The 14663-nt window shown below is 38.1% G+C and overlaps 1 protein-coding gene across 1 annotated transcript in view; it reads right to left on the bottom strand.

Annotated features, from left to right (window-relative positions):
- LOC110156444 (polypeptide N-acetylgalactosaminyltransferase 10-like) overlaps positions 1 to 14663 on the bottom strand; it is a 63893-nt gene that overhangs the window by 24061 nt on the left and 25169 nt on the right. The window contains exons 5-7 of the mRNA XM_055148521.1: positions 11025 to 11210; positions 7167 to 7350; positions 4065 to 4182 (exon numbers count right to left, since the gene is read on the bottom strand). Of these exons, the coding sequence (XP_055004496.1) occupies positions 4065 to 4182; positions 7167 to 7350; positions 11025 to 11210 (488 nt within the window). The remainder of the gene's footprint in view (positions 1 to 4064; positions 4183 to 7166; positions 7351 to 11024; positions 11211 to 14663) is intronic.

Genomic DNA, 14663 nt, shown 5'->3' with positions numbered 1-14663 from the left:
ATGAATAAAACATGAGAATTTTGGCCTTAATGTATGCTGTCAGAAAAGTTGCCTACAGTTTCTCGGTTAGATAACTTTTCGGTCCGTGGAGGTTTAATTATATTTCCAGTTTTGTTTCCAAGGCCCTGTTCACATTGGTGAGCTGCATATATGAACACACACTTGGCGATTGAAGTCCTATATGTGGATGGGTTCATATTATTAAACTCAATTTTTGGACATCTACTGCTTGGTTTAGATTTTAGGAGGGTTTGGTGAAAGAACTAGCAAAAGACAATGGCAATCAAAGGTCCTATATTACACAAAATCAACTCTTATGAGCATTAAGCCAAGTTAGAACATTGTTACTTCATCAGAAAACATACCTGGATTTGTCCTTGGGTAATTATTTTGTCGTATGGCTAAAGTTCAAAATACTCTAATGTCGATTACTGGTAGTTTTTAAGTTAACTTTAACCTTTAGTTCAGTAGATATTGGCAATTCCAGAGCTGAAATTATCCAAATATTTCCAGTGAATGCGTGTGAAATTTAAAAACACTTGGCAGCACTTACTGTATTACTAGGGATGCAACGATATCCAAATCTCACAGTACGATATTATCATGATATTTGCGATATTACGGAGTGATTAATATAATTGTAGACAGGATACTTTGCATTTAAAATACCTTGACAAGACTTAAGTGTGAAGCATTACTGTCATAATCCCAAGAATTAAACTAAAAAAAAACAGATTTCTTCATGTTGTCTGCACTGAAATGAATCATGGGATATGTAGCTCCATATGTTTTTAGCTGTTGCTACTATAAAACAATGCACTTAACCAAAGAAACTTTGGTTAAACTCTCTCTCTCTCTCTCTCTCTCTCTCTCACATCCCTATGTATTAATACATAACATGGAGTGTTTTCAGTTTGAGAGCTCAGCCTAAATATGCAGGGTTTGTATGTTAAATATGTGTGAATGAAACAAACACAACTCCAGGTTTGTTTGCGATGAGGAAACATTAAAACACAGGTCAGAAAAAAACCTATATTACTCCAGTGTTAAAGCTATGAGGACTTCCAGTAGGGCTTAACAACATGTAACAAAAAATTGTCAAACAGATTTTTCAATTTGCACTATAGTAATAGGTTTCACATTTTGAACACATCCAGAATTGGCAAAAAGACTGGGATAGAAAGCAATATAAGGGTCACATTTCAGAACATGTTTCTACAGATCTAAAATGCAGAACTAGACAGAATATGTTGTTGTTTGTGTAGAAAACTGAAGCATTTGTCATTTTCAAATTGTGCCCATTCAAACTGCTGTTTTGATTCTATTGCAATTTATCTCACAGCCCTGCTATTAAAATGTTAAAAAGGGCTAAAATAATCCAAATGAACTCCCTACATATTCTATTGAAGGTGGATGGAGTTTAAAAACATAGTGGAGCACTTCCTGTATTACCACATGACATTACAAGGTAGAACAGAGTGTTTTCTGTTCAAAAGAAGACCTCAGCCTAAATATGGAGGGTTTGTGTGTTAAACATGAATTAAACAAAACACAAGTCCATGTATGTTTGTGATGAGGAAACAACATTATTAGCCTGATTCATCAGCCGGGTTTTACTTTGTAGAAACTGTCTGACCTTGCAGCTTTAGAATTTGTTGGCTCGACTGTAGACGGGTACTTTTTAAATTTAACCAATCGCTGCTATTTGGTCGTGACTTATGTAATGCGCCACTAACAGGGCTGTTAAGCTTTTCCCAAATCCCATAGGGAAAAAGGCCAATAACGTATTTCCCCTTGATAAAATTCACAGAATATTGTCTTTATTCCAGTTTTAAATCCTCAGTCTTGGGAATCATTGCCAACACACAATGTCTGGCTTTTCGCTGATTGGCTGGTACCCGAACTTGTCCGGGGTTTTTACAAATTGTCTAGTGTATTCTGATTACTGACCTAGTTGCTGGAGAGAAATGAAACTGAGTGGAGGCACTAGGTGGCACCAGCCTGGCGACAGCATTATAACATAGATCAAAAAATAGCATAATATGGGCCTTTTAACACGTTGGATTGAAGAGTTGGATTTAACCAGCTCTAAACCACCTCTCTACAACAGACCACCAAATATCCCCTCTTTATCCCTGCCTAGTCTTTTGTACTTGTTATGTATGTGTTCTTCCTCTGTAGCTCCCCAGTCGCTCTGACATATTGGGCTCAGCTGCTCATTGTCACCACGGCACTGTGTTGTGAGCGAGCTACTGTTACATACCACTGTGCGCTCTTCCTGTCTCTACATGTGCTTCAATTAATAAGATCATTGTGGCTTGTTCTATGGATTAGGCTGAAATCCTGCTAATCTTCACACCTCGGGGGGCTTTCTGCATCGGCTAATAGAGACCCCAATAAACAAAGAGCTAATTGAATACATAAGGAGCAGTGGATGCGCGGTTAGGGTGTTTGCGATCAGTAAAATAATAAGTAGGATTTAGATATAATCGCTGTAATGACTTGAATGCGATAAAAGACTTAGGCACAGGCAGAATCAGAGGCAGTGGACACCTGTTAATCTGAGCTCCGAGATACAACTCTCCTTCAAACTCAGAAAAGGTGACAGTGAGTGAGCCAGTGAGTTATGGTTTTATGATGATATCTTGTTTTCTATATTCCTGTAGTATTCAACTGAAATAAAGAGTCTGTTGCAGACGTAGTATATAAAATCTACTTTTTAGAACTTTAAACATGTTATAGCCGTTTCCTTTTCTCATTTTTCCTCTGGAAGTTGTACTGGAGTGATTCGTGCATGTTTGAGCAGTCTTTAATTACTTATTTTCAGGATGCCATATTGCAGATCAATCCCCATTTTCTTTGCCACCAACATACGCCCACTGCTTTGTACCACCATTTTATTTTCTCGATTTGGGATATGTGCAGGATTCGGCAGCATCGCATAACCATTTTGGTTCAAATGAAAAATCTGCTGCTCGCTAGTCCAAAGGAGATGCCAACTCTTGTGTGATTCCATTTACAGTGACGTCAGCTCCCGTTGGACACCACAGTTTTCTTAGTCAGCAGACTTGTTTCTTTTATTAAGTTGTTTTAGATTAATATTGCGGCATAATGATCCGTCAGCATCATAATTATATACAGGCTCAAGCACAATATGTCTGGTTTAAAAAAGAAGATGTATTAAAGGTGCATTATGCACATTTTCTAGAGGAGGGTTCATCGCCTTCTTGTCTCTGAGGAGATGTTACTTATTTGCCTGGAATATTATGGCAATATGTACAAACTATGGCACATTCTCACACCTGGCAAAACAGTGGCACCTTTCAAACCAAACCTGCACCCATAATGTTGATTGAGGAGTGTCTAGAGAGAATGTGATGTTCTGGAGTGAATAAACTGAATGTTTTTGATAAGGATAATGATTTTACAGTGTTGAGAGAACTGGGTGTGAATGATGATACAGAATTGTTATGATAATCCTGACATTATAAAGACATTCTCTTTGTATGTTTGTTTTTATGATCTATAACATCAACTTGTCCAGATACGACAGGTGGAAATTAGCACTGCCGCTACAACCTGGTACAATGCATCTCTCCATGTTAATGGTTAATGTATAGTGTGCACTGTCCCTGTCTCATTAAATAAATAAACAAAACGTAAACTAAAAAGTATGAGTACAGCAAGGCAAGTTACAAGCAAGACCTGTGGAGAGGCAAGCCCATTCACCATTAGACTGCATGTTTTTCAAGTTATTTTTGAGCAATAAAAGCACTTGAAATTGAATAAATGCAAGATAGGCCTGTTTTGATCCTTGTTTTTCCAAGAGCCCCCTCTACCTGTTTCACTGATTGGAACACCTGCAGCAAACAGCATTTGTTTCTTTGTTCCCCGTATGATTAAAATATAATTTTGAATAAGCAGCGAGACAAACATGTTTAAAGGTTGAGCATAATATGTCTTCTGATGATGGTGTGGGTAAAATAAACTTATTTTTAGTTTTTTCTGGGTGTCCACACTGTGGATAACCAGGCTATGTGTATACAGTGTGTTTAATGAGTTACCTTGAATGAGATCTCGTACTGCTCTCCTCCCCAGATCTCCAGACCGGTGTCGTATCCTCCCAGCTCCCAGAACCACTTCCTGTCCACAGCAAACAGCCCTCCAGCCATCACCGGAGACCTACACACAGGTAGACAATCAATCCCAATCAATTAAGCAAGTGCATAAAATGGTTCCTATAACAGTCAATCGATACTGTAGGCAAGGAACAGATTTTATATAGAAGAAAAGTTACATATACACTTGTAAAGGTACTACATTATACAAAATTGTGAGCTTTAAACCATGTTAAAATGTTATTATCTCATCAAATATATAGGTGGAGTTATGATTTGTGTCATTCACACTTGTATGATGAACCCTTTGTTATTAGTTCATCTACATCTAAAGCTCAAAATGCTCATTTCCACCTTGTGATGTCATTTAGTGGTAGTTTTCAAATTAACAGCTACCTTTAACTAGTCTAATTCATCTGCCAGTTTCACTTCGTGGAAGCCATCTAACCTCGCAGCATTAAGATTTGTTTGCTCAACGGCAGGTGTGTACTTTTTTTTATTTAACCAATTGCTGCTATTTGGTTGTGACGTATGTAATGCACCTGAACACTCAGTGATGCCCAAGTAATTGCCGGCACAACAGCAAACAAAGCAAAGAATGAACATGTCTGTCAGCAATCATTGCCATTTGACATTGTGTTTTTTATTGCACCTTTAAGTCACAAGTTCACTGACAAAGTTTGTATTGTCCACATCCATCTTGATCGCTTTGTTTACTGTTGTGCTGTACCACAAAAGGGACCCAGACAGGTGCTTGAGTTTGACGTCATGGCTTCACAGTTCTTTGCTGATTGGCCAGTGCGCAGTCTGCAACTTCTGCGGTTCTTGCAAACTGTCTAGTGTATTCTGATTCTTGACCTAGTTGCTGGAGAGAAATGAAATTGAGCAGAGGCACTAGGTGGTGCCAGCCTGGCTAATCTTTAACCTCATGATCAATAGAGATTGGTAGTTCCAGAGTAGAAATCACCCAAATGATTCTAGTGAAAATGTATGGAGTTTTAAAACATAGTGGAGCACTTAATGTATGACCACATGACATCATAAGGTGGAACAGAGTGTTTTCAGTTTGAGAGAAAGGTTTGTGTGAAACAAAGCACAATGTCAGGTCTGTTTGTGATGAGGAAAAAGCATTATAACATGGATGAGAAAACAACATAATATGGGCCCTTTAAAACCAAATTATATATAGTGGAAAGCTGTATTTGAACATTTTGAAATTGCATGTTCTTCTTTTGTGAAACTTTTTTTGACCGTTTGAAACTTCTCTTGACTTTAAGCTGTCGCCATGGTAACTATAACTTCCAGCAGAACACTAGTCAGGCTGAAAACCTGAAAGCACATGAATAGAAATAATAATAAAAAAGGAGAGAGCATTAATTTAACCTATAACCACTTCACTTGAGAGGGCTACAATTAAGCATATAATAAAAGAAGTTAAATATTGCCTGTACATGAGATGCCATAAGACCATATTCTATTCTCAGTGAAAACCTTGTAGGGACTTAAAGCTGCTGTACCTTTTTACAGCCTTAAAGAGGTGAAAAACAAAACAAAACTAAACATTTTAAACAGTCTGCAGTGGTCCAAAGTTATTCATCATTTACCTTATACAGTGCTAGTATCCTAATTATTCACCGCACTGAGTTTATAAGCACTTTCCACAACTCTCATAGACCAGTACAGAGTTTTGCCGTGATTGTGAGGCTAAAAGCAACTATAATTCTAATCCGCACTTCCTGATTACTGCAATAAAATGCTTGCAGTGGATTAGTTTGACCTCAAGAGCTGCTTATACAATATCTCTGAACTAGGGCAAGATATTTCAGCTAATATACACCTAATGACATGCATTTCACCTTACATACACAATTTTATATAATGGTTCAAATTATCTGACCAGCTTCTTGCAGCCTGGGAACAGACAAAATTGTTGCCACTGAGGACTTGAGCTGAACCGAAGTGTTACAAAAGATGTAGCAGAAGGAGAACAGAAAGAATGAAAAAAAAAAAAAAACAAAAAAAAAACATCAAGGTAAAATCATTGGAAAAGTGAAATGCAAATATGAACTTAAGAAATATATGGGGACATTTTCATACCCTAACCTAATCTTACCTAACTAAGAGCTGCTTCAGAACACATTTGCATTACCAGGAGTAAACGATGGCAAAAGGTGAAAAATTTAAATAATTTTTAAACAGTACAAAAGTAACAAAACAAAAATGTATGTATCTAAAAATTCAAGCTGAAAAAGCCCCATAGTTTCTCTCATTGGAAACAGAAAACCTTCACTCATTGAAACTACTTTTGGAAGAGGAAAGAGAACAAATATTACATTTTTTCGGCTGAACTTACAAAAGGTACAAAGTGTATCTCTGCAATTTTTAGGTTAATTTTGTGATTCATTCATTCTCTTTAGTGCGATAGGTACTTGGTTTTCAGCCCAAACATTCACAGGACGTTTTAGCACATTTTTCATATTTTGTATTTATTTATAGATTTTTGAGTTATTCATATTTCCTGTTTGATAATGGCCATCCCTAGTAAATACTTAAAGGTGCACTGTGTAAGTTTCTTGGGGGGTAGGGTCCATCACCTGCTTGTATCCATGGAGATGTTATTGCTTTGGCTGTAAAGTTCCACAGTACTGCATTAAACTTGTATAACCTGCATTTATTTAATTACAGGGGATTTTATGTCTTAAAAAATGCATATTCTTACTGAGAGTTGGGTCATTTATCCACAGATCTGACATGTAACTTAGCAACCAGTAGTGTCACCTTCTTGATTGATGTTTAATGCCATACTATGAGACATTTCAGCAGCTCCATGGAGACAAGAATACAACCTTCTATCAGTAAAGTTACACAGTGTACCTGTAAGAAATTACCAGCTTCAAAATTATGTCTGATGTCAAAATGATCAGAAAGTAAAGGAATAAAACAGGATTATATAAACATGGGTGTATGAAAAAATCCATATATTTAGAAAAAGGTTGGTTTTCACAGATTTTAAATAACTCTTATAACAGGTAAAATCATATTACTCACTCAAAAGGCTCACTGGGGTCATCCTGCTGTAGCTCTGATGGGATGGGGATGCGTTTGTAGTACATCTCCCAGTCAAACGCTCCCCTCATAGCGCCCCCTGCCTGCATGTCATAGCCAAAGTTGTCGTGGTCAATGACATCGATCATGGGACACACGATGGTCTTCTTGTTCTGAACGATCCGGTCTGAAAGATATAAATAATATATGCAATTATTAAAGAGCAACTACTGAAATCATCTTCTCAAACAATAAGCTCAAATCTTAAAGGTGCACTGTGTAACATTTGGTGGAGTATCAGTCACCAGCTTTTCACCATGGAGATGTTGCCTGGAAAAGCAGGTGAGTCCATAGGGCCAACTTACATGTCAAAGCTGTGGGGAGGCGAGCCCACTCACAGTAAGAATGCAACTTTTTTAAGTCAATAAAAAAAACATATTACAGGCAAACCAGCAGGTCCATGGAGAGAAGCTGATGTATTGTGATTTTAATTTCTTTCTTATTCTGTAAAGCTCTTTGAATTACTTTGTGTCGTATTGTGCCTCCAGTCTTTGTGTGAGCACAAGCGTGGGGCATGTAGCTCTGAAAAAGAGGTGTGCCGTGCCTCAAGATCACGTGGAGTGGAGCAGATTGAGGGAGTGGTGTGGTGCGTTCAGTGAATTGCCAGAATCATAAAAATAAATATCCACCTCCTTCTAAAAGTGCAGATCATGCATTTAGCCTCCCCGAGTGTTAATGGTTTAATCCATGTCTGTGTGCAAAGCAGTAAAATTAGAAACATTTATTCCAGCAGTGGAAACTCATACCTCAGGTGAGAGACATGGGGCAGGCGGGAGCGAGTGCGACTGGGGAAGGGAGATCAGTGAGTCTGATGTGGATGGGGAGCGCACAAGAAAGACACTGGTCTGCTGCATAATAGGAGGCAAAAGAACAAAGTAACGCAGAGAAAACTATGGTTGACGTTACAGGGGTCGCACAAAGCACAGGCTCCAGAGCTGTTTTTTTTTTGTACCTACTATATATATATATATATATATATATATATATATATATATATATATATATATATATATATATATTTATTAAATTTTTTTCCCTTTTTTCCTCCACATCTCTTTGGTCATGAGGCAAAGATTGCAGGCATTACCCACGCTGGCAGTGATTTTAAATGCCACAGCAGTCACAGATGCCATCACCATCACCATTTATACCTGTACCGTTCCACTCCAGCCCGCAGCGGCCAAGTATAGCCCGGCCTGGACACGCCCCCTCGTTAACTCTTTCGCTCGCACAAAGACCAGTGGCTAGATAGAACCCTTTGCGTTTGTGTTAGACAAATAAACTTGCTATGCTTTGCCTTGCTTTGCCAGAGGGCGAAGTTACACATTGTAATTTTGAAGCATTAAACAATAATAACAAAATTCTCCCTGTTATTGCAAAAAAAGTAAACATGATAAATGCTGAGTCCCAAAATATACTGTTCCAGCTAACATGTATGATTGTTCAATATATGTTAGATAGAACAATATTTTGGGAATCAATAGTTATAACAAAAAATGTGAACATATTTTACAAATAATGTTTCTATGATTCTGAACTTTAAAATGTTGAATAAAATCACTTCTGTGGCTTATTACTGATACAAACAAGGTACTAAAGTGATTCATTCTACTGTTTATGTATTGCAGTTCATGCTTTTTTTAATCATATTGGATATGGATTGGATATCATTATCATAAATCATTTTTTGGGGATAATTTTACTTTAAGGTTATCATTAATTCCCTATATTTTCTTAAAGCTCCTATATTACGCTATTTCTGAGCTATGTTATAATGTTACTTCCTCATCACAAAAAATACCTGGAGTTGTGTTTTGTTTCATACACACATTGAAAGGAGCATTTTGAGCTTTGGAGACATAAAAGGACAAATAATAAAAGGGTTACTCAAACGTGTGAATGAAACAAAACACATCTCCAGGTATGTTTTGAGGAGACAATACCGAGTCAATTTTTAGGTAATATAGGACCTTTAACCAATATATCATACTGTTAAATTTGTGATCTTGACAGGTCTGCTTGTAAGTCAAATACACAAGCTGGCCCTTAATATAAACAGTTTCAGAAGCCCTGTTGTAGATTTCCATCCTCTCTAGCTGATTTTCTTATCCCTTCCTCTCCACTCCTCTGTGTATTGGAGTCCATCTCTCTCTCAGCGTGCTGTATAAACATAGGAGTTGCATGGCGCTGCTGTGGTCATTAGTTGGATGTGAGTTGGTCCCGTGGGGTGCCTGCTCCTGCTGTGAAACATGAGTGAAGTCAGACCTAAGTGGAGCTGGTGATGGAGGAAGAACGCAGCACTCAGCCTCACAGCCAGACGTCGGCCATGTTTGTACTGTATTAAACTGACTGTCAGAGGACCATGGGCAGAGCGGCACTTATTTGTATGTTTATGGAGTGATATGGACAGCGCCGTATATAGCCAAAGGGAGACTATAGATTTAATGGTGTTTTCGAGTCACTCCGAAGCAGGCCTTATTGATGTCACAGCTGTCAAATCTATAGATATTGAATGAACAGGAAGGGCAGACAGTCGAAAGGCTCGCTGTTATCTATTTGAATTCAGCAGTGTGTAGCAAGGCAGTGATGTGTGACAAATGGTATTCACAGGGCCAGTTCTGGACCATAAACTGTATAAACATGTGGACTAAGGGGGTGTAACGTCATCCACAGTGCTTGGTTCCAGTCAAATTAAGCTTATTAAGGCTGGCGATTATGGGGGCGAATTTGGACCTGTGTTTCATATTAGGAATTCTGACCAACAGTATCATAGAAACTAAAGAGCCAACCCGGAGCAAGGCTGTTGAAGATAATGTCTGAACTGCTGGTTTAGCGAGATCATGCAGAGTAGGTTAATATAGACATTTTAAGAAAAAAATGATGAGGCTCACTGAGGCAGTTATCGAGAGAGGAGTGACCATTTTTCAATAGAAAGTGAATCTGAGTTGATGGAGCCACCATGCCACATCCTATTTGGAAAATGGTGGCTAGCTATGTCCGTTTTTATATACAGTCTTGTTCTGGACATATTATGCACCAAAACATCTGAGTGCTTATTGATATTAGTATATATAATATTATTAAGTATTAATAATAATAATAGTACATTTCAATGCCCATTTTCTCCTAGGGTAGGGTCCCACTAGTCAGGCTGGTGCCACCTAGTGCCTTCTCTCAGTTTCATTTCTCTCCAGCGACTAGGTCAGGAATCGGAACATACTAGATGGTTTGCAAGAACCCTGGAAGTTCCAGGTTCGCCCCAGCCAATCAACGAAGAGCTGTGAAGCCATGACGTCAAATTCAAGCGCCTGTCTGGGTCCCTTTTGTGGTACAGCAACAGTAAAAACAAGCAGTCGAGATGGATGAAGACGAAGACATAATTCTGTGTTGACAACGATTCCTTAGATCGAGGATTTAAAGCAGGAACAAAGCAAATGTTTGGTGAATTTTATCAAGGGGAGACACGTTATTGCCCTTCTTCCTACGTGATTTGGCACATTACATACGTCATGACCAAATAGCAGTGATTGGTTAAATAAAAAAAGTACCCACCTACCGCTGAGCAAACAAATCCTAATGCTGCGAGGTCAGACGGTTTCCACGAAGTGAACATTTTAAGTGGCAATACATGTTAAATCAGGTTTAATTTAGTTTATTTGATGAATGTATTGTGTTATTGGACCAATTTTACTACAAGGCAGAGTTTTTAAGGTAGAATGTGTGTCATGTGCTGGTTTGTTGTCTAAGGCTGTGACATTATCTGTAAAGTGAGCTGTTGTGTTTTAGTTGCAGTTCTCTCACCGAGCAGTGGGGGGAGCCAGTTGACATTGGCCTCACAGTGGGAGTCCAGAAAGGTGATGACTTCTCCTTTTGCTGCGGCGGCTCCGAGTAGTCGAGTCCGGATCAGACCCTCTCTTTTCTTTGTCCTCAGGATACGCACTTTAGGGAAACGCACCATGTACTCCTCCAGCGCCCCCTTCAGGTGTTCTGTGGGGAGACAGACAGAACATAGTACAACTTAGTACATTAGAATATTCTGGTGTACATTCTGCCTTAACTCTGCAATATCTGGACATCTGGTTTACTTTTCACCTTCTTTTTTGATCAAAAAGGGTCCCTGGAGAAGTTTGTGAAGAATATACTTTATTATAAAACCTTGTATAACATTTATTGATGCTGACAGTTTAAATTATGTAAATTGATGGAATAGCAAAAACAGGATGTGCTCAAACTAATGTGGAGATGTTGTAATCTAGTTAAAAAGGTGCATTGTGTAACAGTTCTGCTGGAGGGTCCATCAAATGCTTTTCTATGTGGAGATGTTACTGCTTTGTCAGTATGTATTAAACATTTCTGTCTTTGTGGAGACCAAACCAGACCAAGCTTTAGCTCAGATCTGTGGAGAGGAGACCCCGCTGCCTCAACATTTTAGCTTTAATATTAATAAAGCAGTAGACATTTCCTCAATATTGGAACCCTGGCCACTCTTTACTGAAAAAAATCACATAAAAGCCCAATTAGTCCAAGTCTTTTCTGAAATGCATTAACTTTCCAATTAAAAAAAAAAAAAAAAAAAATCCATCCAACCGTATTTAAAAGGCTCAGTGCCGCGTCATTAAAATCGTTTTTCTTTTACGAGGCTGAACATCTGAAGGTGACTCTTTTATTGTCCTCTTGATCATGACCCTCCCACTGTAAACCATGACATTGACCAATTGACATGGGGTCAAACGCATCGTGCTGTAAATCAAACAATAAAACGGTTGTGAACGCCGCTATCTACGCCGCTAATCACATCAATGCGGTCCCCATGTGAAGAAGAGGAGAGGAGCTTTTAATTATGATTGGTTCGTTTTGCCCAGATTAATTGAAATCAAGCTCAAAGTGTTGAGAGGAAAAGAGGAGGCGATTAATCAAGTTAACGAGAGCGAGGCCATGTCGAGAAATGCATTAGTCTTTATTAAAACAAGACGTCACACTCACTTAAGGCTCTGCGTTTACTGTGTTTGTACAAGAGGCTTATTTAAAAAGGTCTTGATTTTATCGCATGTATTTGAGCAAACTTTGTCTTGCCCCAGTACTGATATATTGTCTTAGCAGCTCTTGAGGTCAAAATTATGTCATCTGTGTGGAGTCTACCTGTAATTATAAATCACTGTCCAATAATCAGGAGGTGCACGATAGTATGCTAGTTGTCCACAAGTGGGGTGAAAAGTGCTTATTTAATATACCTGGAGTTGTGTTTTGTTTCATTCACACATGTTCAACACACAAACCCTGCATATTTAGACTGAGTTCTTCTCTCAGACTGAAAACACTCTGTTCCACCTTGTGATATCATGTAGTAATACAAGCGCTCCACTGTGCTTTTAAACTCCAAACCTTCACTATAATAATTTGGTTGATTTCAGCTAGGGATTGCCAACCTCTGAACTACAGGTAAAACGTATCTGTTAACTATTACTTCATGACATCACAAGGTGGAAACGAGCATCTTGTGCTTTGGAGATGGAAATAGAGTAAAAAACTCAAATTAATCAAACATGTGTGAATGAAACAAAAAACAACCCTGAGTACGTTTTTGATGAAGTAACAGCATTATGACATGGCTTAAAGGTCACAAGAGTCGATTTTGCATGATACAGGATCTTTACATTTTTCAGATGATTACTTTTTTAGATCAAATTTCAGGGAAAAATACAGAAAAAATCAATAAATAAAAAATATTTGCATTGTAGCAGGGGTTATCCTAATGACGATCACCAGAAATGATAGTCAGTGAGAAATCTTAAAATGCGCTTGCTCAGTAGACTGTAAAAATGTGTAAACATATAAACTTACTTAATATTCTTCTTAATCAGCTCATTTGGAGTTTCTGATCATTTCTTTTTCATCTGTCTCTGGTCTGAAAGCCTCTCAGAATGGATAACTACTTGTTTCTTCAAGTTGAAAATGGCCATATGGTGAGATAACCTTCACTTCATATTCAAAGTCCCTCCAGAAACTTTTCTACTTTTGAATTCAGTTGGACTGCCAAGATGTTGTTTGTTTGAGTATAAGTTCCACAATATAGCATTAAAGGTCCTATATTAGTTGTTACATGTTAGAATGTTGTTACATCATCAAAACATACCTGGAGTTGTGTTTTGTTTCATTCTCGCATGTTTAAGTAATCCTTTATTATTAGTCCGTTGACATTTGATGGAACAGTGTTTTCTGTGTGTGTTAAAAATGTCTGAATGAAACAAAACACAACTTCAGGTATGTTTGTGATGAGGAAACAACATTATAACATTGATCAGAAAACATTTCTCCTTGAAGACATCGAGGTGACCCACCACGTTAAAAGTCAGATCTGTGGAGACTGAGGCAAGCCCATAGAATACTCGTTTAGCACATATAATACCACATTGTGTAACATTTCAGGCCAAAAAAATATGATCCCCATGGATACAAAGGCGACAAACTTCCCATCATAAAAGTTACTGCACCTTATATATTGTGCATTTCTGTAGACTTTCTGCAGTATAGATTTCTAGAAAGAACGTTGCCATCTCTGGCCTTGGTGGTTTTATTGGCCCAGTTGTGATTGATGTCGGCTGGACAGGACTCATAATGGAGCTCTAACTTTTTTAATAAAAGCTGAAGTAACATGTGCAGAGGTCAGGGTAGGGTGGAATATAGTTGGACAGGCAGTACAGACCAGTGCTGCTTTGAACTCTGGGTAATAAATAGTGCATACAGAGCAAAGCATTCATCACAGACCAGTTTCATCTACAGAAGGACGAGGCACTGACATCGAACAAGAGGGAAATTATGTTAATACAGTTAGTGTCATTTTTTATGCAGGGATATTCTGTCCCTCTAGGCTTTTTCAATTCAGGTGTTTCTACAGTGAATTGTCTGCTTCATCTGATTATTGATACTTAGGAGCTGGTGGCATCAACATACCCTCAGGGTGTGATACTAACTGGAAGCACTGCTCTATTTGAGCCGTTTTACACATTGTATTGCAAAAACATACCTAGAGTTTTTTGTTTTGTTTTTTTTGGTGTTGTTGTTGTTGTTTCTTTCATTAATTTATTTGCATTGTTTCTTTACATTTTGCGCTTTGTAGATGTAGACCAACTAATAAACCATATTACGAATTAAATAAAACATGACTCCAGGTATGGTTTTGAGGAAGGAACAACATTATAACATGACTTAATCGCACAAGAACCTATTTTACGTATTACAGGATGGTTTTGCTTAATATATCTCCTTTTAATATTCACTATAAAATGCATTGATTTGCCTTGTCTAGCTCCCCCTGGTGTTAATGACCTGACAAAACCCAGGCTCTGCTCTGTGAACCTCTGTTTCCAGGCAACCATCGCAGCCAACCGAAGCTATTTACATTTTGAACTCATTTGTAGATTTTGTGCGACATTACATGAC

Source organism: Boleophthalmus pectinirostris, unplaced genomic scaffold (genome assembly GCF_026225935.1).
Source record: "Boleophthalmus pectinirostris isolate CB_2022bp ecotype Guang Dong unplaced genomic scaffold, ASM2622593v1 HiC_scaffold_12, whole genome shotgun sequence".
Lineage (NCBI taxonomy): Eukaryota > Metazoa > Chordata > Actinopteri > Gobiiformes > Gobiidae > Boleophthalmus > Boleophthalmus pectinirostris.
This window is presented reverse-complemented; position numbering and strand designations above follow the sequence as displayed.